The following is a 26,921-nucleotide window of genomic DNA, read 5'->3' as shown; positions in this document are numbered from 1 at the left end:
TGTATGTGAGATGAGAGTTAGATATTTTTTGAAAAGTTTAAACAAGTAGGATCACAATAGCAGCTACTCTATTACTCAAAAGGTGAGATTAATCACTACAGCTCCTGTCAATATATGACGTAAGAAACCGCTTTTGCCTATTTGGAAATGTTTCCCATCTCTTTTTTAAAAAAAAATAAAAATTGCATTAGAATAAATAAATAAAAGTTTTTTTTTTACCAGCAGTGTGTTTTCTTGGTGTTGTGCGTATGGAATATTCAAAGTCTGGTACTGGGTTGTTGCTCAACTGAAGATGGTAGTTTCTAGCTTCATCCAACAGGTCCCTGCACTTCAGATTCTGTTTGATTATGTTTTCTTTGGCCACAACCCCCATGAGAAAATCAACAGTCAACAAAGGCAATCGAACCTGTCAGCAAAGCACAGAAGTTTATAATTTTTATCTGCATATTTCTCTTTGTTCATATAGTTGTTAAAGTATTTCAATCTATGCTCGCCTACATAACAACAGTTACTACACTTCAAAAGTAATTCAATGTGTGAAAGGTGTGTGACATTGACAATATGACAAAGCACTATTAGGTTATATTACTTCCAAATTGGTACAAGTTTGTGCAGCTGTTGCAACTGCAACTGTTTTTAATTCAGTTTTCCTTCCATAGGAACGGGAGTAGGCCATTTAGCCCATTGAGCCTGTTCCGCCATTCAACGAGATCATGGCTGAAATGCGACCTAACCCCATATACCCGTCTTAACCCCATATCCCTTAATACCTTTGGTTAACAAAAATCTATCAATCTCAGATTTAAAATTAACAATTAAGCCAACATCAACTAACGTTTGCGGAAGAATGTTCCAAACTTCTACCACTCTTTGCGTTTGGATTTTGAATGAATGGTGATCCATTTAAATCACAAGTAGATTTTGTATGGAGCTGCAGAAACCAAAAAGAATTCTTTTGTAAAATTGCAAAAGGTACAACGGATTTCCCTCTTTCTGAAAATAGTCAAAAGGAATCCTATGCTCCAGCTTGATTTGGCATCATCAACAAAAGAAAAGAAAATTATGAAAATATTCTAATGAAATTCTACATAACTGCCTTTGTAGCAGTGGGCAGATTAAAAAAAAATCCAAACACAAATGTAAAGTAAAATGAAGATAAAAAGCAGAACTTTAAATACTGAAAATCTAAAATAACAGAAAATGTTGGAAGTACAAAGCAGTCGGCCAGCATCTGAAAGAGAAATTAACATTGATTGGGATCCTTTAACAGGGCTAACAGTTCTCTTTTTATAAAGCATAAAGGGGCCGATTAGGGACCATAAAGGAGATCTACTCATGGAGGCAGAGGGGATGGCTGAGGTACTAAATGAGTACTTTGCATCTGTCTTTACCAAGGAAGAAGATGCTGCCGCAGTCTCAGTAAAGGAAGATATAGTTGAGATACTAGATGGGCTAAAAATTGATAAAGAAGAGGTACTTGAAAGGCTAGCTATACTTAAAGTAGATAAGTCACCCGGTCCGGATGGGATGCATCCTAGGTTGCTGAGGGAAGTAAGGGTGGAAATTGCGGAGGTACTGGCCATAATCTTCCAAACATCCATAGATACGGGGGTGGTGCCAGAGGACTGGAGAATTGCAAATGTTACACCCTTGTTCAAAAAAGGGTGTAAGGATAAACCCAGTAACTATAGGCCAATCTGCTTAACCTCAGTGGTGGGGAAACTTTTAGAAACGATAATCAGGGACAAAATTAACAGTCACTTGAACGAGGGTGGATTGATTAGGGAAAGCCAGCACAGATTTGTTAAAGGCAAATCGTGTTTAACTAACCTGATAAGAGTTTTTTTGATGAGATAACAGAGAGGGTAGATGAGGGCAGTGCAGTTGATGTGGTGTACATGGATTTTTCAAAAGGCATTTGATAAAGTGCCGCACTGTAGATTTATCATCAAGATTGCAGCCCATGGAATAAAGGGGGCAGTAGAAACATGGATACAGAATTGGCTAAGTGACAGGAAAGAGAGAGTAGTGGTGAATGGTTGTTTTTTGGAATGGAGGGAGGTGTACAGTGGTGTTCCCCAGGGGTCAGTGCTGGGACCACTGCTTTTCTTCATATATATTAATGACTTGGATTTGGGTGTACAGGGCGTAATTTCAAAATTTTCAGATGACAAAACTTGGAAGGGTAGTAAACAGTGAGGAGGATAGTGATAGACTTCAAGAGGATATTGACAAGCTGGTGGCACGGGCAGTCGCTTGGCAGATGAAATTTAACGCAGAAAAATGCAAAGTGATACATTTCGGTAGGAAGAACGAGGAGAGGCAATATAAACTAGAGGGCACAACTCTAAAAGAGGTACAGGAACAGAGATCTGGTGATAGGTGTGCACAAATCATTGAAGGTGGCTGGGCAGGTTGAGAAAGCAGTTACGTATACGGGATCCTGGGCTTTATAAATAGAGGCATAGAGTACAAAAGTATGGAAGTCATCATGAACCTTTATAAAACACTGGTTCGGCCACAACTGGAGTATTGTGCCCAGTCCTGGGCACTGCACTTCAGGAAAGATGTGAAGGCCTTAAAAAGGGTGCAGAAGAGATTTACTAGAATGATTCCAGGGATGAGGGACTTCAGTTATGTGGATAGACTGGAGAAGCTGGGGTTGTTCTCCTTGGAACAGAGATGGTTGCGAGGAGATTTGATAGAGAAATTCAAAATCATGAAGGGTCTAGACAGAATAGATAGAGAGAATCTGTTCCCATTGGCGGAAGGGTCAAGAGGACACAGATTTAAGATGATCGGCAAAAGAACCAAAGGTGACATGAGGAAAAACTTTTTTTTTTACACACAGTGAGTGGTTAGGATCTGGAATGCACTGCCCGAGGGGGTGGTGGAGGCAGATTCAATCATGGCCTTCAAAAGGGAACTGGATAAGTACTTGAAAGGAAAAAATTTGCAGGGCTACGGGGACAGGGAATGGGACTAGCTGCATTGCTCTTGCATAGAGCCGCCGCGGACGCAATGGGCCGAAAGGCCTCCTTCCGTGCTGTAACCTTTCTATGATTCTAGGTTCTCGGATGATAGCTTCCAGATTGCTCTCACTCCTATGAGAATATTGTAAAGTGTTCGATAGTAGAGTTTCACGAGAGTTCCATGGCGTGAGAACATATCTGCTATACCTCCTCCTTAACATTTTACTCGTTGCCATCAAGCTGTTTCTTCCTCCTCCTTTTATAGCATATACCTTCTTAAAATATATTAATGTTGTGAAAGATTTAACTTGTGAAGATTTATTTCTAATGACAGCATCATTTCTCAGCCACTATTTCTCCAATTCTATATAACAAGGAAGTATAAACATCTGGTCATTTGAAAATAAAAGTTTATAGTGATTCATATAAGTGATTCATGGTTCTCCAGTTTCACATTCCTGTTGGGAAGAACCACCTAATTGCAACTGGCTGAATCACTATTGACGCTGCTATACTATTTGATCAAAAAGAAAGACTTGCATTTATAAGTGCCTTTCACAACCTCAGGATGTCCCAAAGCGCTTTACAACCAATGAAGTACTTTTGAAGTGTAGTCACTGTTGTATTGTAGGAAATGCGGCAGCCAATTTGCACACAGCAAGCTCCCACAAACAGCAATGTGATAATGACCAGATGATCTGTTTTAATGGTGTTAGTTGAGATTATCTGGTGCCAGCAGCTGGTTGTCTTTCAAGCTGTGTAATTGTTGAAGGGTCAAAATGGCGGCATTGTGGAAGCTGTCATCCGAGAACCTTCATGCTTTATATAAAAAAGAGAACTGTTAGCCCTGTAAAAGGGTCCCAATCAATGTTAATTTAGCTTTCAGATGCTGGCTGACTGCTTTGTACTTCCAGCATTTTCTGTTATTTTAGATTTTCAGTGTTTAAATTTCAGCTTTTTAATCTTATAATCGAGTCTACAGCATAGAAACAGGCCATTTGGCCCAACTGGTCTATGCTGGCATTTATGCTTCACATGAGCCTCCTCCCTCCCTACTTCATCTAACCCTATCGGCATATCCTTCTATTCCTTTCACCTTAGTGTGCTTATCAAGCTTCCCCTTAAATGCATCTATGATATTCACCTCAACCACTCCTTGAGGTAGCACGTTCCACATTCTTACCACTCTCTGGGTAAAGAAGTTTCTCCTGAATTCCCTATTGGATTTATTAGTGACTATCTTATTTATGTTCTCTTGTTTAGTTTCCTTTTACTTTACATCTGTGTTTAAGTTGGATTTTTTTTAATCCTCCCACTGCTACAAAGGCAGTTATGCAGAATTTCATTAGAATATTTTCATAATTGTTTTTCTTTTAAGCCTAATTGTTAGTTAGTTGAGGGATAAATATTGTCCAGGACAGTGGGGAGAACTCCCATGCTCTTCTTCAAATAGTGTCATGGGATCTTTTACGTCCACCTGAGAGGGTAGACGGGGCCGCGGTTTAACATCTCACCCGAAAGGCAGCACTCCCTTAGTACTGCACTGAAGTGTCAGCCTGGACTATATGTTCAAGGGAGACTCAGACAGAAACAAAAATAAAAATAGCCTAAAGATTAAAAAAGGGATGAGAACGAAGTCCAGGTTACCAATAGTGTTAAAGGTATTATAAATACTTCAGGTTCAGAAAAAAATATAGGAAATAACAACAAAATAACTGATCAAAATACAACAGAAGTGGTAAAAAAAACAAGGAATGTGGTAAGTTAAAACATGTATTAAAAACATCAGGGCATAAAGGCAGAACAGGATCTATTGCCAAATTAAAAGTTCTATACACTAATGCACATAGCATAAGAAATAAAACAAGTGATTAGAAGTGCAAATTCAGCTAAAAGAGTATGACGTAGCAGCCACTACTGAGACCTGGCTACAAGCTGGGCATGACTGGGAGATAAATATTCCAGGTCATAAAGTCTTTAGAAAGGACCAGGAAATTGGAAAAGTAGGAGCAATATTGATATGGGACAACATAACAGCAGTGGAAAGAGGGGATATCAGTAAGGGTGAGCAGGCAGTAGAAACGCTACGGAGTGAATTGAGGAATAGAAAAGGATGCAAGACTTTGGTGGGAGTTGTTTATAGTCCTCCAGATAGCAGTGATAAAGTAGCGGGATACATAAACGGGGAGAGCAGAGAAGCTTGTTACAAAAACAGAGTAGTTATAATGGGAGACTTTAATTTTCATATAGACTGGGAGAAGCAGAACTGCTCGAGTTCCAAAGTGTATTCGGGACAGTTTTCTGGAACAATATGTCCTTGAACCAACAAGAGAACAGGCCATCTTCGATTTAGTAATTAGTAATGAGCCTGAACTAGTCAATCTAACAGTAAGGGAACACCTAGCTAATAGTGACCATAATATGATAGAATTCGATTTATTAGGTTTGAGAGGGAGAAGGGCGAGTCACGAACCAAGGTTTTAAATTTAGGTACGGCCAACTTTGGAGGGATGGAGGCAGAAATTGAGCACAATAGATTGGGCAGAACTATTAACAGATAAAATGATGGATAAACAGTGGGAGGTGTTCAAAAAAGTATTTGGGAGAATACAAGACCTGTACTCCTAAAGGGCAAGAGCTCTACTTGTGTAATTAAACAACCACGGTCAACAAGGGAACTGTGAGATAGAATACAACTAAGAGGGCTTATACGAAGGCAAAGAACGGTAGAGATCCCACCAACTGGGAGAGATATAATGAACAGCAAAGGGATACGAAGAGTGGCAAGAGCTACAAAAAGGAAATCTGAGAAAAAGCTTGCGAGGGATATCAAGAACAACACAAGTTTTTTTTACATATATATTAAAAGAAAGAGGGTGACCAAGGGTAATATGGGCCCTTTAATGACAGACACTGGAGATATTGTCATTAGAAATCGGGAAATGGCAGACTTACTAAATAGTTACTTTTGTATTGGTCTTCACAGTAGAGGATGAGGATAAAATACCAGAGATACAAGGAAAACTGAAGGACAAGAGCTCTACACGTGTAATTAAACAACCTTGATCAACAAGGGAAGTGAGAGATAGTATGAAGCTAAACAAAAGGGCTTATACGAAAGCAAATAACAGTAGAGATCCCGCGAACTGCGAGAAATAGAAAAAAATGCAAAGGGGTACAAAGTGGCAAGAGCCACAAAAGGGGAATACAAGAAAAAGCTTGCAAAGAATATCAAGGACAACACTAAAGATTTTTACGAATATATTAAGAGAAAGAGGGTGGCTAAAAGTAATGTGGGACCCTAAATGACAAACGCAGGTGATATTGAAATTGGAAATCAGGAAATGGCAGACTGATCTAGATTCTAGAGCAATCCCTGTGGATTGGAAGGTAGCAAATGTTACCCTAACCCCGCTAATCAAGAAAGGAGGGAGAGATAAAACAGGGAACTATAGGCCAGTTAGCCTGACATCAGTGTAGGGAAAATGCTAGAATCTATTGTTAAGGACGTAGTAACAGGGCACTTAGAAAATCATAATATGATGAAGCAAAGTCAACACGGTTTTATGAAAGGGAAATCGTGTTTGACAAATGTACTAGAATTTTTTGAGGATGTAACTAGCAGGGTAGATAAGGAGGAACCAGTGGATGTAGTATATTTGGATTTTCAAAAGGCATTCAATAAGATGCCACACAAGAGGTTGATACACAAGATTAGGGCTCATGGGATTGGGGGTAATATATTAGCGTGGTTTGAGAATTGGTTAATGGGCAGAAAACAGAATAGGAATAAACGGGTCATTTTCGGGTTGGCAGGTTGTAACTAGTGGGGTGCCACAAGGAACAGAGTTTGGGCCTCAGCTATTTACAATCTGTATCAATGACTTAGCTGAGGGGACCAAGTGTAATGCATCCAAGTTTGCTGACGATACAAAGCTAGATGGGAAAGTAAGGAGGACGTAAAGAGGCTGCAAAGGGATATAGACAGGTTAAGTGAGTAGGCGAGGTGGTGGCAGATGGAGTTGTGGGGAAATGTGAAATTATCCACTATGGTAGAAAGAATAGAAAAGCAGAATATTTTTTAAAAGATGAGAGACTAAGAAATGTTGGTAGTCAGAGGGATTTGAGTGTCCTTGTACATGAATCACAGAAAGTTAACATGCAGGTACAGAAAGCAATTAGGAAGGCAAATGTTAAGTTAGCCTTTATTGCAAGGGGGTTGGAATATAAGAGTAAGGAGGTCTTGCTGCAATTATATAGGGCTCTGATGAGACCACACCTGGAATACTGTGTACAGTTTTGGTCTCCTTACCTAAGGAAGGATATACTTGCGATGAGAGGGTTGTCCTGAGGAGGGATTGAGTAGAATGGGCCTATATTCTCTGGCGTTTAGAAGAATAAAAGGTGATCTCATTGAAACATATAAAATTCTTAGAGGGCTTGACAGGGTAAATGCTGAGAGGCTGTTTCCCCTAGCTAAAAAGTCCAGAACTAGGGGGCATAGTCTCAAGATAAAGGGTCGGTCATTTAGGACCAAGATGAAGAAAAATTTCTTCACTCAGAGGGTTGTGAATCTTTGGAATTCTCTACCCGAGAAGACTGTGGATACTCAGTTGTTGAGTATATTCAAGACTGAGATCGATAGATATTTGGACACTAAGGGAATCAAGGGATATGGGGATAGGGTGGGAATGTGTAGTTGAGGTAGAAGATCAGCCATGATCTTATTGAATGGCAGAGGGGCTGAAAGGCCTACTCCCATTTCTTATGTTCTTATGCACTAAAAAGCTACGATCTTCAACAGTAGAGAATGCAGATAAAGTACCAGAGATACAAGGGAAGCTAAAAATAAATCAAGGGGAGGAACTAACTAGATTTAATGTAAATCTCCAGGACCCGATGGTTTCCACCCCAGGATATTAAAAGAAGTAGGTGAGGCAATTGTTGATGCATTAATCATGATCTTCCAAAACTCTCGATTCAGGAATGGTTCCCTTGGATTGGAAAATTGCCAATGTCACTGCAATAGTTAAGATAGGTAAGAGAGATAAACTAGGAAATTATAGGCCTAATATCAGTGGGGAAGTTACTAGAATCTGTTATTAGGGACAGAGAATAAGGATAATGGGTATGTACTCAAATTGGCAGGATGTGACTAATGGTGTCCTCCAGGGATCTGTACCGGGGCCACAGTTTTGCGCTATTTATAAATGACTTGGATGAAGAAAAAGCGACGTATATCTAAGTTTGCTGATGGCATTGTTAGATGGCACAGTAAATAGTGTAGATGGGAGCAGAAAGTTGCAACAGAACATTGATAGATTAAGTGAGTGGGCAAAACTGTGGCAAATGGAGTTCAATGTGGGAAAGAGTGAGGTCATCCACTTTGGACCTAAGGATGATAGATCAGAGCATTTTATAAATGGCGTAAAGCTAGGAACTGTGGACGAGCAGAGAGATTTAGGGGTCCAAGTATGGATATCACTAAAAGCTAGCAGACAGGTACAAAAAATAATTAAAAAGGCTAATGGAAGGGGGCTGGAATACAAAGGGATGGAAGTTATGTTGCAGCTGTACAGAGCTCTGTTTAGACCCCATCTGGAGTACTGCATTCAGTACTGGGCACCACACTTCGAAGAAGTTCATTGCACCCCCACCCTTGGAGGGGGTTACAGTGCAGATTCACCAGAATGATACCAGGGCTAAAAGGGTTAAATTGAGGATAGGATGCATAGACTATGCCTGTATTCCCTTGAATATAGAAGATTAAGGGATGAACTATTGAAACGTTTAAGATGATTAAAGGATTTGATGGGGTAGAAAAAGAGAAACTATTTCCTCTGGTTTGAGTCCAGAACGAGGCATAACCTTAAAATTAGAGCTCGGCCGTTCAGGGATGATGTCAGAAAGTAGTTCTAAACATAAAGGGTAGTGGAAATCTGGAACTCTCCTCCAACAAGCTGTTGAGGCTAGGTCAATTGAAAATTTCAAAACTGAGATTGATAGTTTTTTTTATTAAGCAAGGATATTAAGGGTTTCAGAATCAATGGGGGTAGATGGAGTTAAGGTACAGATCAGCCATGATCTAAGTGAATGGCGGAACAGGCTCAAGCGGCTGAATGGCCTGCTCAGGTAGTTTCTGTCTGCCCGATGTGGGGTGCACATTATCTCCATGTATAGACATATGCCACTTACCCAAGTTCAGAGACTAAGATGCAGGATGGCTAAGGATTAGGGACCTCCACCTTGTGTGCCCAACTATGCACATGGTTATTGCTAATGTTTAATTAGCTGAACCTGAACAGCACAGGGTACTGGTAAGCTTCTCGCTGCCTGTCCTGCCAGGACCACGTTCCCCATTAAAACGTTGATTTATAGAATTAATTAGTGCATCGATGTGTCTGCGATAGAGTGCCTTGGTGAAACATGGATGGGCTTGTGCTTTTGTAAAGTATGTGAATAGTTGCCAGAGCACTGTGCATTCTTCCTGCTCACAGGTTCAGGGCAGAGCCGAGACAATAGTCACTGTTTCAGCCATCTCCATCTAGGCTCTTCTTGACTGAAGGACGACCTCTGCTTCAAAAGCTCCTTAATTGAATGAGGCGTATGTCCGTACTCCGCCATTTTAACCACCTTCAATAATAACATAGCTCAAAAGGCGACTAGTTGCTGGCATCAGATACCCGGCCCCTCAACCCTGGTGTGTTCCCACAGCATAATGGACTATGCACCAAGAATGTGAGATCTGACCTCACAATATGACACAAGGTCAGCTCATTGCACTTCAGGTGTGCACAACATCCTAACAGGAGCAGTCCTGCTAGCATTGTACCAAGATTGCATGGTTTGCCCCATCTGCAACTCGCACTCCAATCTAGCATGGCTCCGCTCCGGGAAGATAGCCTCACCTGAATTTACTCTCTCCTACTAAAGAAACAAGGATCAAAACAGATGTGTAAAAACTAAGTGCAAAATTTCAACTATAAACCTATTAAACGATTCAAGTAAGCATACTTTAAGATCACATCAGAGAAACTGAATATTCATTTTTTTAACCTAGAAGCCAGCATGACATAAATTCAGTTAACAGAATCCTCTGTCGTATAAAACAAAATGACACAGTTACATTGTTCAGCTTACTGCTGGCATCAAATACTATAACTGTGTGGCAACCTTTTTAATTCAAGTAGATGTGCACATTAGAGACAGGGCATGAATGGCAATATGAACAACATTCAAATTTTTTTGCTTAGCACAAAAGAATTTCAAACTGATGAATCCTTTCACACAGAGCTGAAATAAAGAGTTACACATCAACTGCTAGATGGATGACTTAAAATCCTGTTGCAGAATAGTCATGATTTGAATGTCAAGAGTAAAAGCTTAGTGCCTCAGAGTTGGTAGGCAATCTCCTAAAAAGAATTGTGAAACAAATGGATGCTTTTGATAAAATTGTCTTGCCAATTTATTTTGGGTCTTCACAGTTCTGCTTTTTGAAAAAAAAATTAGATTCCTTTGCATGCTTGGAAAGCAATGTGTGCTGTGTGGAGGGAAAAGCATCATAGTGCTACAGTCTATCATGCATGTATTCTATTTTCATTGTCCAGGATAACTCTATCTAGCACCACTGTAGACAATTCTGTGATTTGAAATAAAACTGCGTGAAAAGAACATATCCGGGTTGTAATTTTAAGGCCCGAAATTCCTGGCTACCTATTTTGCTGGTGGAAGTGTGGACAGGGGGGGCGATGGCAGGACTTCCAGCCGCCAGTCTATCCCATTCTTGACCCTGTCCCAAACTCCATAACGGGAGCAGGCGGATGCACCATGGTGCTTCCTAGGCTTCAGGGTGGTACCTTTCCACTCTGCTGGGGGGAAGGGGGGGGGGGGGAGGGTTGGGGAATGGAGGCTGGGCCATTCTAGCTGAAGATTCAGGATATTTTTTATATAAAAATGAAAAAGGTGGTATTTTTCTGTTCACACTTTCCTAATGACGTTGTGAGTTCCACTTCCACCAGGTATCCTGGTGGTGTGATATCCTAGCAATACTTTGCTTTCAGGGCAAAGGAAGCATGACTGGTGGGATTTATGGTGGGTGACACCATCCTGTCAATCTCACCTCCTTTTCTGATATCAGCATGGGGAGGACCTCAACCACGCCTGCCCCCACTTCCGTTGGAATTTTATGACGTGCAAAAAAGAGGCGGCGACCTGTCGGAAACATGTCCTGCCCCGAATTCCAACCCTTCCGCCTGGTTTACACAGCTGCAGTGTCCCCAACAGGAATTTCAGGGTCTTAATGTCCTATTGGAAACCAGCGAGTTTCTCTAAACTCTCTAAAGGCAAAGCAAATGCAAAGTCAAGCCTGTGAATCAAAGTCACAATCAGTTAGTAGCACCACGCCTGGTCGTCCAGTAATTACATTTACAATGAACAGACATGGATGAAAGGTAAAACAAACCGTGACCAAAAGGAGTCAAGCATATACAGGAGGCAAGGGCATCCGGGAGAGACAGGACCACCAGTAAACTAGACTTCATCGGAGTAGCAATGGCCTAGATACAGATTATAGCACCCTTGCAATTTTGTTACTCATCTGTCTGTCTAGCCTTTTAATTAACTGCAATATAACTCTTACCTCCTCAATTGAGATCCTCCACATGCTGCTAGTGTACACCTGTTCATTAAGCTTCTCATTTTAAAAATAGAACCATGTCGAGCAACAGTGATCAGAAATCACCTAAAAGACTTTATCTACAGCACTAAAATCCATTGCATCCAATAATGTTTACAGTATGCCACAATGGCCCTGAAGATTGATCTACAGTGCAATAAGTTAATAACTCTTCATTCCACCTTAAAAAAAAGTAATTAAACCTCTTGAACCAAAAGGAGTTATCTGCAACTTCCAACTAAATCTCCAATCGCCAGCTAAAAATTAGTGTCAACCTACCTGAGCAACAACTTGATCCAACCACTTGGTGTGATGATGTGGATTTGTGTGTAGCCACTTCATAGCAGCATTATACACTTGCTTTTCTTTTTCCACATTCAAATCGCTGGATGAAAGGAGTGCAATGAGGTGCTTCGGTGAAACATTGACAAAGTCTTCACATTCTACTACTTCATTAAAATGTTCACAGGCATACTTATCAGCCATGCCCATCAAGTCAACCCGGTTGTGACTCTCAGCAAACGACCGGACTGCTAAGCAGTTTGATGGGTGAAAATGGGCTTTCATGTATTCACAGCATGCCTTGGCCACAAGCTCTACCTGCAGAATGCAAGCTGCATAGAGAAGAGGTTGCACGTTGTCTACAGTAAGTGTAATCCTGGAGCAATAAGCAAACTTGATAAGGTCATCCATTGCATCGCCATCAAAATCTTTAATCTCTATCAGGTCCTGCTTGGCTTCAGCCATTTCAGAAAGAAACATTGCTCTGAAGTATGGAATCACACACGCTAGCACCAATTTGTGGCATGGGATTAACTTGGGCCCAACCTGTTGGGAAAAGGGAGCATAGAATATCACTTTAGTAACTCATTTTAAAATTGAGCTAAATCCAGTGGGGGCTTTGAGTGTATTCACAAACTGGGAATTTTAGCTACAACAGATTACTTCCCTTACAAAACCACAATATGCAGTGAACGGCAAAGTATACTTCTAACAGGTTAACATGAATATTTTGAATGTTTCTGATCAACTAACTGATTTTGCAGTTTTGACTATAACTAATCATATAAATTGATTTGTACGTGAACAAAATACATTAACACATAAGGTGGGAAATCTAGCTCCTCAAAAGTCAAAACATTAATTCTAATAATTTTATTCATTATACAAAACAAATGCAAAAATTAACATTTACAAGGCAGAGATTACTAGCAACACCAAAAGTTGAGTGACTGTGATTTGTGATGACACACAATATAGGCAATTACTGCTATTACTTGAAGAAAGGAATGGGAAAACTTAAAAAAACCTTATTAGAATTAAGTTGATCCATTATTAATGATATCAGAAACAGCTAATCTCTAGGTTGGAAAGCTAGTAATTTGCAGTTCACTTGCAGTATGCCAGTTACAAGCCATCCAGTGAGATTATTGCTGGGATCAGCACGTGTCCTCCCTAAACAGTAAGTGAGAAATAACAAGTGGTCCAGTGTGACACATTTAATGTATGCTAATATAATGAGAGCCATTACCGTTATTACTTGTAGTAGCCCGATTATTTCACAGAAGACCTCTCAAAAGAATATTTCACTCTCTCTTCACTAGAAGATTAGCAGTGGGGAGGATTTTAGCACCTCAAAACTCACAGGAATCTGTTATGCAACTGTACAATTTTACTACCACACCAATTTTTTTATTTTTTAGCAATGTACTAATTTATCAGTACTTTCCCTAAACCAGCTAATGGCAAAGATAATACTGTAGTAATTATGCATAATTCAATGTTTTTCAACAACACTCACAATTTTGAAAACAAACTAGGCTTGTTGGCATTGTATAGCTACTTGAGCAAACTGGGTTTCTACACTAAGTATTTTTTTAAAAAAAACAAACATTTGAATTGAAAGGTAATAAATAAAATGGTTATTTATTAACGCTTATTCCAATTTTTAAAAAAAATAGTAGATCTTTAAACACCATTATGGCCTGAACATTGATCAGTTAACCACATTAACAGTTATTTATGTGTTAGTGACCAGAAAATCTAATACAATCTGCAAGCACTAAAGAATCTCCAATATATTTCTGACAGGGACTAGGCTAACCACCTACTACCCTGTTTGGGACATGCAAAAATACAGCAGGCCAAGTAAAAATTTATTGTTAGCTGTCACTGGGACAATTGCCTATATTATTCGAATAAAGGCTGTTCAGAGGATATTTAGACTGCCTTTATACTTCAAGTGAGTTTCTGCAAAGAGGTATTAACAAAATCAGGAACATAACTGGTATTCTGACTTGCAAGCACATTTTGGCCAAGTGGTAAAACCACCTCCAGTAGGTGGCTTCACAGCTCTCTAGCTTTGCACCAGGTGTAGTATAACTCAGGTCGCATGTTGGACAGCCTGGTCACTTTATAAAACTTACTGTAGAGTCCTTTCAATGCTATGATGAGAATGTGGATGCTGTTGTCCATTCTCTCAAAACATAAAAAATTTATGGGCCAGGGATCAGAGCTTTGTGTATGTGCTTACACGAGCTTTTCCCTGGCTAAGCTCAGTGCAAGACCCAGTGACCCACAACCTGGAATATAACTCTGTTTGGCTTTGTTGGCCAAACAATTAAATAGACTCAGAGGCAAGTGTATTAACGACAGATGTGTCAGAGAATTAACTCTGGTGGTTTTCAAGAATCCAACATGCAAGTCAGAAATTTCCCTGTGTCAAAACATGCTCCAAAAATCCTGACTAAGCAAGTGATGGCATAGTTGCCAACACTTTTACATACAAGGGATAGGTGATGACACCACCAGGAAGAGTTCCGTAAGCAGCAAAAGTAGTGTATAAAATTCTGCCACTAGTAATCTAGAAGGATTTAAACACAACAATGAAGTGCAACTGCTACAAATCTTGCTTCGGATGAGCAAGAATTCAGAAATGTTTGAGTCACACTAGTGCATTAAGACACTGGAGCATCCCTACTGCTCAGCATTTTATACACTCGTCAACGTATGTTCTTGTTAAGTGAATCCCTCTGACAGTCAGCCCCAAAAAACAAAATAACTTAATCCTTTGCTCTAAATGACTGTTTAATCAAAAAAGTCTCCTAACGAGGACAAACTTGATATTATGATCAATTTTCATATGCTAATTTACTTTCTATCACATGCCTTCAGGAGTGAGTATTTTGATGAGAGAAATGAGAGTGTAGGATAAATGCTCAAAGACAGGGGGACTGGTATTCCTCTCACCTTCAATGTTACATCACATAGTTCTTTGGCTTCATAGAACTGATAGAGAGCATGGTGATATTCCTTCCAAGCTTCATCTGCTTCAAAAAGAAAACAACCATCTGCTTCGATGTCACGGTCAAAGGACCTATTGGGAAGCTTCCTGTTCTTTAGTTGATGATGCTTCAAATGTTCTGGAATCATATCACCTGAAGCCATTTCTTCAAATATTATGCTTTCCGCTGTAAGTACCTAATTGAGATCTTCAAAACATTACCCTTTGTGGATCAAACATCTCGGTAGTATCTGCAAATGTATTCCTTCCTGGGTAAAAACAACACCAATTAATTAGTAATTTCACAAACTCATTCCCACATCAACACTATGCTGTATCTGTTAGCTGAATCCTAGCTGAAAAAAACACAGAATACAAGCTCCTAGTTTTTATATTAACAACAAATAATGTGGGTTATTTTTTAAATGATTTGATAGCAGTGACATTTGTTTCATTAGGTGCACTCAATATTCCAAAAAAATATTTTATATGCTGTAATCATCCTCTAAAATCAAGTTTTGAAACTGGGGTTTCCAGATCCAAGGGAATCCATCAGGGATCTGTGAGATCATTGGATTTACTACATTGTTATTTCAATTGCAATATATAAACTGTAATAAATATTGTCTGCAATAAAAACTGTTCTTCCTTCAGGTAGCTGATGTTGTCTTTTAGAAATTAAGACTGGAAATGTCACACTCGCTCACCTGACGAAGGAGAAAGCCTCCGAAAGCTTGTGATTTTCAAATAAAACAGTTGGACTATAACCTGGTGTTGTAAGATTCCTTACATAGTTTGAGAAACAAGGCTTTAAAAAAACTATAAAGAACTAACATACACTCTTTCCTTCTGCACCTATATCAAAAATATTTCATTTTGAAATAAGATTCCCCAATCTAGCGAGTCTCTGAGTTGGCTTCAATGCTAGCTGCAGTTTCCCAACCAGCAGAAACAACTTTCCAGTATTTACCCTTACAATGTCTTACATAATTTTGAAAAACTTTTAGATTGCCCCTTAACTTTCTCTGTTCCAGTGTTAAAAAAAAACGTTTTGAGCCTTACTTCACAATTATAACTTCAATAATATAAAATGTAAAAGGATATGGGGAAAGGACAGGGAAGTTGAATTAAAGTTGATGGCTCCACTTTGAGACCAAGCACTGGCACAAGTGCAATGGGCCTCCTTCTAAACAAGGATCTTTAAGATTGAACCCATGTGTTCACCCAAGTAGTTGCACTTTGATCACACAAATCAAAAGCAGCCAATCTGTAGCCCCAAAACATTTTGCACTGCTGCTATGCTTTTTGAAAATGTATGATTATCTTGTGCATTTTGCATAAATTATATCTAAACTATTCAAAAGCAGAGCACCATATAACATTCAATTAAGAAAACACACTGTTGAAGAACACAGGGTACAAAACTCAATAGCTTTTTGTGTACCAATATACATTTATTGTAAACAATTACTGAGTCACATCAATTAAATTGATAAAGTCACTACAACATTGATCTTGTGTAGAAAAAGTGGCAGGCAAACAGTGTTTACATGGATTTGTCTAATAGGACTCACATTAAATGGCATGGTAAAAATTCCACAACAAATAGAACAGGCAGGGGTGGTGGGAAGAGGAACGTAGTACTGGCAAATACAGTTACACCCCTGTTCATTCTGTTTTTGCACAAATGTCTGCAAATTTCCATTTTTCAGATTGGGTACCTCATTACTGCTCAAGGGGGGAAAATGTAGGCTATCATAGTATGTACAGCACAGGAAGAGGCCATTCAGCCCATCGTGCCTGTACCGGGTCTTTGAAAGAACTTCCAATTAGTCCCATTCCCCTGCTCTTTTCCCGTAGCCATGTAAATTTTTTCCCCATCAAGTATTTATCCAATTCCTTTTTGAAAGTTACTACTGAATCTGCTTCCACCACCCTTTCAGGCAGCCCATTCCAGATCATTACAACTTGCTGCGTAAAAAAAAAATTTCCTCATGTCGCCTCTGGCTCTTTTGCCGATCACCTTAAATCTGTGTCCTCTGGTTACTGATCCTTCTGCCAATGGTAACAGTTTGTCTTTATTCACTATCACAATTGTTCATGAACTTGAACATCTCTATCAAATCTCCCCATAACCTTCTCTATACTAAGGAGCCATGATGTGGAGATGCCAGTGATGGACTGGGGTTGACAAATGTAAGGAATCTTACAATACCAGGTTATAGTCCAACTGTTTTATTTGAAAATCACAAGCTTTCGGAGGCTTTCTCCTTCGTCAGGTGAGTGTGGGATTCCATGGAAGGTTACCGCATTTATAGTCAGAGAACAATACCTGGTGATTACAGATAATCTTTCCAACTGCCCGTTGTCAAGGCAATCAAAGTGTTCAGACAGAGAGATGTTACCTACAGGACCACCGAATATACAAACCCAAGATCCCGGTTGAACAATCGCCAGACAGGAGGGTTCCCTCCCAGTTGGGGAACACTTCAGCAGTCAAGGGTATTCAGCCACCGATCTTCGGGTAAGCGTACTCCAAGGCGGCCTTCGAGACACACAACGCAAAATCGTCGAGCAGAAATTGATAGCCAAGTTCCGCACCCATTAGGACGGCCTCAACCGGGATCTTGGGTTCATGTCACACTACACGTAACCCCACCAGCGAAAAAAAGTTATCTGTTTTTAATACAACAGGTCATTCTCTGCCTTTCTCTTCCTTTCGGATGTTTCTCTCTCTCTCTGTCTTTTGTTCTGGCTGTTTGAATATTCGGTGGTCCTGTAGGTAACATCTCTCTGTCTGAACACTTTGATTGCCTTGACAACGGGCAGTTGGAAAGATTATCTGTAATCACCAGGTATTGTTCTCTGACTATAAATGCGGTAACCTTCCATGGAATCCCACACTCACCTGACGAAGGAGAAAGCCTCCGACAGCTTGTGATTTTCAAATAAAACAGTTGGACTATAACCTGGTGTTGTAAGATTCCTTACATACTAAGGAGAACAACCCGAGCGTCTCCATATAACTGAAGTCTCTCATCCCTGGTACCATTCTAGTAAATCTCTTCTGTACCCTCGCTAAGTCCTTGACATCCTTCCTAAAGTGTGGTGCGCAGAATTGAACACAGTACTCCAGCTAAGGCCTAACCAGTGTTTTATAAAGGTTTAGCATAACTTCCTTGCTTTTGTACTCTACGCCTCTATTACCAAAGCCCAGGATCCTATATGCTTCTTTAATAGCCTTCTCAACTTGTCCTGCCACCTTCAAATATTTTTGTATGTGCACCCCCAGGTCTCTCTTTTCCTGCACCCCCTTTAAAATTGTACCATTTAGTTTATATTGCCTCTCCTCATTCTTCCTATCAAAATGCATCACTTCACATTTCTCTGCATTAAATTTTATCTGCCATGTGTCTGCCCATTTCACCAGTCTGTCTATGTCCTCCTGAAGTCTGTTACTATCCTCCACATTGTTTACTACATTTCTGCATTTTGTCTCATCTGGAAACTTTGAAATTATACCCTCTATACTCAAGTCCAGGTCATTAATATATCAAAAACAGCAATGGTGCTAATACTGACCCCTGGGGAACACCACTGTATCCTTCCCTCCAGTCTGAAAAACAACCAACCACTACTCTCTGCTTTCTGTCCCCTAGGCAATTTTGTATCCATGCTGCCACTGTCCCTTTAATCCCATGGGCTTTAATTTTGCTAACAAGTCTATTATATGGTACTTTATCAAGCCTTTTAAAGTTCATATATATATCAACCCTGTTCATTACACACCAATCAAGGGAACAATTTGCATATAAAACAGCAACGGCAAATTAACACTCGGTTTCCTTCCCACAGCACCTTCCTGTGCGAGCGCAGAAGATTCAACACATGCCCTTTCACCTCCTCCCTTCTCACCATCCAAGGCCCCAAACATTCCTTTCCAGGTGAAACAGCAATTTATTTGTACTTCTTTGAATTTAACATACTGTATTCGCTGCTTACGATGCGATCTCCTCTACATTGGGGAGACCAAACACATCCGTTCAGTCTGCAAGTGTGATCCTGACCTGCCTGTCCCTTGCCATTTTAATTCTCCATCCCACTCTGACCTCTGTCCTCAGCCTCTTACACTGTTCCAATGAAGCGCGACAGAGGCTTGAGGAACAGCACCTCATCTTTCGATTAGGCACTTTACAACCTTCCAGACTCAACATTGATTTCAATAGCTTCAGGTCATAACCACTGCAACCATTTTTTCGGCCAGCAGGTGCTGTTAATGGTTTTGCTGTTGCCATTTACAGCTCTAGATCCATCTTTTGTTTCTTTACTTGTCCATTACCACCCACTTTGCCTTGCACCATCATCCCTTTTGTCATTTAATCACTCTTGCCTTCTACCCTTTCCTCCCCTTCGCACCACCCTCCCACCCTTTCCCAGGCTCTGAACTTGCTCAAAAGCTGTTAAATCTTTACTTCTTCCAGTTCTGATGAAGTCATCGACCTGAAACGTTATCTGTTTCTCTCTCCATAGATGCTGCCTGATCAGCTGAGTATTTCCAGAACTTTGTTTTTATTTTAGATTCCCAGCAGCTTCAGCGTTCAGACAATTGTACCAGCGGTGATTGGTTTCCACATCTCACTCCTCCTAGAAAGTCATTTATTGCAAATTTTTGGCAATTCCTTGTCACACCAGTAGCAAAGGATTGCAGTGGCTTCAATGAGCAAAAGAACCTGAAGTAGCCACTCCAAAAAGCAAGGTCTGCTATACCTCAAAGGTTTACTGCAAAGTTTTCCATGGTGGAAAATAATTACACCCAGTGCTTAACACCGTAGTGACTACATGAAGTCTACATCTGATGTAAAAAAGGAATGTAATACTTCCACACTCCACCTTTTTAAAGTTTACCACACACTTTAAGTTCATTCCCTATCCCCACTTGTACAAAGGAAAATTAACCTGGAAGCGCCGGGGCCCCTTTGCTGAACTACTATCATTCCAAATTCTTCCATTTACCATTGGGTCCGATTCTATTTGCCACATAAACAGTTCACATTACTTAGAACCATAGGCTGCATTTCTCCACTAGCAAAGGTCCAGATGGAAATTTATAAATGGACTGTTGAGTTTTACAAAAGGTTGCCCAAGCAAGAGTTTTAAGAAACATTTTGTGCATGCATAAGGTTAAAGGACTTTTAGCAAGTCTGTTAAGAGAATGATTATTTTATTGGCATGCTTGTGTTGGGAGATAACTAAATGGTGTATTACACTTCAAGTAAAAAAACACAAATGCTGGAAATCTGGAACAAAAACAGGAACAGAAAATGCTGGAAATACACAGGTTAGTCACTATCTGTAAAAAGAAAAAGAATTTTCGTCAGAACTGAAAATTCCTGGGATTTAAGGGGACTGGGGAGAACATGCTTTCCAAGTTCTGTGCAGCTGCCTTTTTGTTTTAAATGACCTAAGGGAAGAACCAGGAGAAAGGAAAACAAGTACACAGAGTGCAGCTTAATTTAACAGTGTTAAAATGCCATGCCTGTGCCAGAGCAGTATCCTTTTAAAAAGAGCTGTACGAGTCTAATTTGCTGATTAATTGCAGTATCTAGACTAGAGGTTTCTCACTATGCCAAGTGATGGTAACAGATGAAGTATCTCCCTATAAAAGTTTGATAGGAGAGATAGACAAAGTAACGATTCACCGGCCTGGACATTATTAAGGAAATGCTTAACTTATGATGTAACAACAGACTGCAAATGTTTATCGTTTTATGAACCGGAGTGGAAATTGAGAGAACTGTGGATGAGAGAAACTATAGACAGCTACTGAAAGCTATTGGCTATCCAAGCTCGACCTGAAAGAAAAATGCTTCAGAATATACTAGAAACTGGTGGTGCTCCTGAGATGTCTCCAGAAAATATGAGGACAACGAAAATTTTTATTTGCACTGGGAATCTGAGTGCACAATTTATGCAGCCCTGAACAAAATAATCCCTACAAGTAGCCAGTGATATCTTAGTCTAATTTTTCCAACAACATGGGAACAGCAGTTAGCCCTTTTATATAAAACCGTGAAAATGTCACCTCGAGTAGCTGGTGATGCATCACTTTTTGGCACCAAATGCCAAAACAGGCAAGGATCAAACAGCCAACATGTTGAAAAATAAAGAGGCTGCTGTGTCTGTGTACACTGAGGCAGATGGATCAGGAGCTGATAGGGATTGCAATGCAAAATGGAGCATGACCTTGCAGTCAAGGCAGAAAATGAAGGCAGGTAATGTGTGTTCTGCCAACAATCTAGTTTTTGATTCCTGGTTACTGACCCTAATTACTTTGCGAAACATGCTTTATAATTTTTTTTTAAAATGCACCTTCCTGACTCTCAGCTCCTGAAACCAAAAAAGTGAGGTCATTATTTTAAAAGACATATTGAGGGTGATTTTAAACCCCAAGAACGGGTGGGTTAGGGGTGGGTGCGAGTTGAAAATAGTTGTTTTTTGGGTCACGACCGCAAGCCGGCTTTATTTCTGGGTATAACGTCGGCGTGTAAAAGCACAGGCTTCCCACTGGGAATGCAAAGACCGAAAATTTTGCAGTTGTGACCCAAAAATAAAACTATTTTCAACTCCCACCCACCCCCAACCCACCCGTTCTTTAGGTTTAAAATCACCCCCATTATGTCATTGCAAACTGTAAGGACGCACTTGAGGCAGTAAAGAGTTAATTTTCTCACACCAAACATTTATTATTGTTTGCAGCAAGTCCCTCCCCTCCTTTTTAAATATCCCTCCAGCAGTATAGTGCCATTTTAACATCAGGAAAAGAGGTTGCCAGTAGGCAGGAAGCTGAGGGTGAGCAACAGGCCAAGTGCCAAAGGGAAAACTTTTTTTTTTAAATCCCAAATATCACAGTGAACACACAGCTGGAGCCTTGTCCTGCTACAGACCTTCAACCAATACCAAGTGGAGAAGACCACTTTAAAATATAACTGTCCAACTTTCATTGCAAAATTTGGCAAGCTGAAGGGAGTTAACATTGATACTCACAAGAAAATCCATCCCCAAAATTCATTGTTGACAAATTCCACTGTTTAATATTAAATGATACTGGAACACCTACTTCTACCTTTGTAACATCGTCCACCACAGGCCCCACCTCAGTCAATCTGCTGCTGAAACCGACTATTCTAATGCTCTCTTGGCCGGCCACCCATTCTCGATCCTCCATAAACTTCAGCTCAACCAATACTCTGCTGCCCGTATCCTAACCCGCACCAAGTCCCGCTCACCCATCATCCCCCATCCTCGTTGCCCCTATATCTCAAATTTAAAATTCTCATTGTGTTAAAATCCCTAATACCTTGACCCTCCAGCCCTACAACCTCTTCCCTGAACTATTTCTTCCTCTGACCTATGAATCACCCCCACCCCGTCGCTCCATCATTGGCGTCCATGCCCTCAGCTGCCATGCCTATGCTCTGGAATTCCCTCTTGCTCCTCCTTTAAGACACTAATTAAAACCCATCTCTTTGACCAAGCTTTTGGTCACCTCTCCTAAAATCTCCTTCTTTGGCTGGCGGTCCATTTTTTGATTATACCCCTGTGAAATGCTTTGGGACATTTTCTACATTAAAGATATCACATAAATGTAAGTTGTTGCACACTGTGGGCCAGGTTCAGACTCCATAGATACCTGAGTGACATTATCACAGCCATCTCCATGATTATCATTCTGCAAAATCCCTAAATTCCTTGTATACTATGTTAAAACTATGTTCCCTATGCTCCTGTATACACTATTCTTAGTTATTCGTACAACTGAAACAGGCCCACAAGTGCTTTTAGTTATGCTGATGAAGTACAGCACATAAAATACACCAACATTTAGCAGAAACCATGAAAACATAAATGAAAGTCTGTCAGTCAGGGGTAGAAATAAGGAAATGAATAGATGTGCAGCTTAGAAAGTAAAAAAAAAATCTATGAATGATGTGCTATCACAATGATATAATAGTCCATTAAATTGGCATCAGCTTTATTGAAAAGTTTTTGGCAATTGTTTTATTTAAAGTTTTACATTTCCACAAAAAAGCAGGAACACCTCAGTACATAAGTAATTATAAGCATCGCTCAGAAGAAAAAATCAGTACAAACAGTGAAAAAACAAACCAGTTACCAAACAGAACCACTCATAAAAAGATAGCAACAAATAACAGGTGATGGAAGAGAAGGGGATAAGAATGGGAGTAGCAGAGTATAAGATTCAGAATTGGATTGTCTCAGGAAAGCGACGAAGGTTACCAAGGAGGAGAGGACAGAGTGGAGACTGGTACACAACCAAACAAGTCAAAAGGGTTTTTGCCAAATCTATTTTAACCTTGAGACAAGTGTTCAGATTAGCTACATGTTAAAGCAAAAACCAGCAGCTGTGCTTGTCTGTTTATTTTTCCCCAGCACAACAGAAACTAACTTATTACAAAACTGCCAAAGTGACCAAAACCAATGGTCAAATTTCAGGAGAGGACACAGATCCCCAGAATAAGCAGTACAAGAATGGGGAAACATGCCTTCAAGCCAAGTCTTTAAGAATCTTTGTAACTCCAGAAAGAAGTAACCCAGGACATTCCTACAACAAACAGACCAAGGTATCTAGTTCTGCATTCTTGGTCAGCCCAGTATCTGACACTGACAGAAACCCATCACCACTCTGAAGAATCTCCAAATCAAGCGACTGAGCAATCTATCTGTAGGGTTTGCCTCATATGGAATGTACACAGTCTTCCCAAAGGGACACATCCCACATAACAAGTCCAGAGAGCTTAGGCACAGATTCAAGTGTGCAGAGTTACTTTTGAAGTTTAATCCACTAAAACCATTAAGCTTACCAGGGCAATTTCCAGCTGCTCATTCAGCTCGGAGCACTGAGGCACTGACTTGCAGAATTATCTGGAGCAGTGAGAAGAATCCCAGCCCCCACTGATGGTCTATCCATCCAGGTTCCATTAGTGAGTACGACAAGACCTGCCTACTTCAGTGATGACTGAATCTATCACAGAGGGTTGATTTGGTTCCAAGCTTGTGTTACCGGGTGTGTGTTCCGGGAACCACCTCAATCCCACATAGCTGCATCAAAACTCACCATTTGGAAAAGCCACGTGGGAATTCTGTGCACCCTATTAAGCTTGCTGAATTGAGAAGCTGAAGAACAGGCATGACAGGCTGCACTGCAATTGTCATGGAATACTCACTCCCCCTCTCCCAGGATGTCAAGGACATTCAGCCACTGATCTCCGGGTAAGCATACTCCAAGGCAGCCTTCGAGACACACGACAACGCAAAATCGTCGAGCAGAAATTGATAGCCAAGTTCCCCGCACCCATGAGGACGGCCTCAACCGGGATCTTGGGTTCATGTCACGCTACACGTAACCCCACCAGCGAATAAAAGTTATCTGTCTTTAATTCAACGGGTCATTTTCTGTCTTTCTCTTCCTTTTGGATGTTTCTCCCTCTCTCTCCCTGTTTTGTGTTCTGGCCGTTTGTATATTCGGTGGTCCTGTAGGTAACACCTCTCTGTCTGAACACTTTGATTGCCTTGACAACGGGCAGTTGGAAAGATTATCTGTAATCACCAGGTATTGTTCTCTGAATATAAATGCGAAACGTTCAAGGATTTCCACATTCACCTGACAAAGGAGGAAGCCTCTGAAAGCTTGTGATTTTCAAATAAAATTGTTGGACTATAACCTGGTGTTGTAAGATTGTTTACATCTCCCAGGATAGGCTAAGTACCTTGGCCAGACTAAATACAAAACCAGGAAAGAAAACACTAATCGCTATTAAAGCTTTTGGTCGCAGGTGATAAGACTAAGGCTTTGTCTGGAGAAATCCCTTTACCAGCACAATCTTTTCTGGCCATTCTCACTCTGTGGTAACTAAGTCAGTGCCCTTTAAAAATAAGCTAAGATTAATTCTCCTATGTTGGTGAGTTCCACATTCTCTCCCCCCCCCCCCCATCATAGGAACAGGAGTAGGCCATTCATCCCCTTGAGCCTGTTCCAATATTCAATTAGATCATGGCTGATCCTCAACCTGCCTGTGCTCCACGTCCCTTGATGTTTGGCAAGGTGCTGTACGGAGGCCATACGGGCGGGAAGTTGACAAGAGTCATTAAGAGATCAGCAGCTCTCTGAAGAAGTGTTTGGAGGAAGGCCTGAAACCAGTCGCCTGCCCTCTCGATTCCCAGTGGTTAGTGACCCGCACAAGCCAGATGAACCGAAGAGAAGGTAGAGGGATTTATAACCTTACAAAAAAGTAGTGCATCATTTTGCCTTTCCTGTTCGTTACTCTTCTTGGTGGGAAGAATCACACCGTCGGTAGAAACAAACGTGTTCAATGAGCTTTGTTGTGTGTGTGTGCTCGGCAATTTGATAGAGGGAAAAAAAAACCTTACAACATATGGACCCGCCACATTGCTCCGCACGCTGTTCGTTACCTAATTAGCGAGGACTATGACTGAAGTCCGATGCTGCCTTGATACAAACAGTCGGAAAAGTCATTGGAGAAGGAACATTTCCCCCCAACCCCGAGGAGGTGGGCACTTTACAAAACACGTCAAAAAACAACACATGCACTGAAAATATATCAAAACAAATGTGTTCAAAAATAAAACCGACCCTAGTTCAGGTGTAGAGCCTGCGAGTTTACTCTTTGTTCAGATGAATATTTAGCAGACATCAACCAACTCTAATCCTGAAGCCGAAAATAATTACAATTTAGTCAAGTTGCATTTCGTTAGAAATTATACAACGCTCGAGTTTGTTCGTTGAATTTTTTTTAAAAAGCCGAACTTAAAACTACTTCTCTGGAACCAAAAAGAGTCCTTAAATTCTCAGACTTACCTTTTTCTGTTGTGTCTCCAGAGCCATGGTGGGCAGAGCGGGCAACTCAGGGCACGAACCGAAGGAGCAGCAGCAGCTCCCTCTCCTCCCCCGCTCCCTCCCCCTCTCCGCTCCGCTCCCTGACTCTCTCCGCAAACACACGATCGCTTCCCCTCGCTCACCACAGCCCGAACCACCGCGAACACTTCCGGGTTGGCCGGGCGCTCGGTATCCCGGGGAGCCCAGACTCCGCGATCCGACCGCCTGTCTGCGGCGCGGGACTTTCCCCGCTCCCCGCCCGCCCGCCCGCCCAGGGCTCGCATTCCCCGCTCCCCGCCCGCCCGCACAGGGCTCGCATTCCCCGCTCCCCGCCCCCCGCCCCCCGCCCGCCCAGGGCTCGCATTCCCCGCTCCCCGCCCAGGGCTCGCATTCCCCGCTCCCCGCCCGCCCGCACAGGGCTCGCATTCCCCGCTCCCCGCCCAGGGCTCGCATTCCCCGCTCCCCGCCCGCCCGCACTGGGCTCGCATTCCCCGCTCCCCGCCCGCCCGCCCGCACTCCTCGCCCGCCCGCACTGGGCTCGCATTCCCCGCTCCCCGCCCGCCCGCCCAGGGCTCGCATTCCCCGCTCCCCGCCCGCCCGCACAGGGCTCGCATTCCCCGCTCCCCGCCCGCACAGGGCTCGCATTCCCCGCCCGCCCGCACAGGGCTCGCATTCCCCGCTCCCCGCCCACACAGGGCTCGCATTCCCCGCTCCCCGCCCGCCCGCACAGTGCTCGCATTCCGCGCTCCCCGCCGGCCCGCCCGCACAGGACTCGCATTCCCCGCTCCCCGCCCGCCCGCACAGGGCTCGCATTCCCCGCTCCCCGCCCGCCCGCCCGCACAGGGCTCGCATTCCCCGCTCCCCGCCTGGGGCTCGCATTCCCCGCTCCCCGCCCGCCCGGGGCTCGCATTCCCCGCTCCCCGCCCGGGGCTCGCATTCCCCGCTCCCCGCCCGCCCGGGGCTCGCATTCCCCGCTCCCCGCCCGCCCGGGGCTCGCATTCCCCGCTCCCCGCCCGCACAGGGCTCACATTCCGCGCTCCCCGCCCGCACAGGACTCGCATTCCCCGCTCCCCACCC

At 41.9% G+C, this 26,921-nt stretch overlaps 1 protein-coding gene across 7 annotated transcripts in view; it reads right to left on the bottom strand.

The window, feature by feature from the left end:
• Positions 1-26,921, bottom strand: part of klhl8 (kelch-like family member 8) — a 44,655-nt gene that overhangs the window by 16,447 nt on the left and 1,287 nt on the right. For 4 of the 7 annotated variants that reach the window (XM_067990353.1, XM_067990371.1, XM_067990380.1 and 1 more), the window contains exons 2-4: positions 14,896-15,198; positions 11,926-12,474; positions 220-406 (exon numbers count right to left, since the gene is read on the bottom strand). In XM_067990353.1, coding sequence (XP_067846454.1) covers positions 220-406; positions 11,926-12,474; positions 14,896-15,093 — 934 coding nt within the window. In that variant the 5' untranslated portion in view covers positions 15,094-15,198. The other 3 variants (XM_067990361.1, XM_067990398.1, XM_067990389.1) reach the window with 3 other exon arrangements.

Source organism: Heptranchias perlo, chromosome 1 (genome assembly GCF_035084215.1).
Source record: "Heptranchias perlo isolate sHepPer1 chromosome 1, sHepPer1.hap1, whole genome shotgun sequence".
Lineage (NCBI taxonomy): Eukaryota > Metazoa > Chordata > Chondrichthyes > Hexanchiformes > Hexanchidae > Heptranchias > Heptranchias perlo.
Note: the sequence above shows the minus strand (reverse complement) of the source record. Positions and strands in the feature narration are given on the sequence as shown.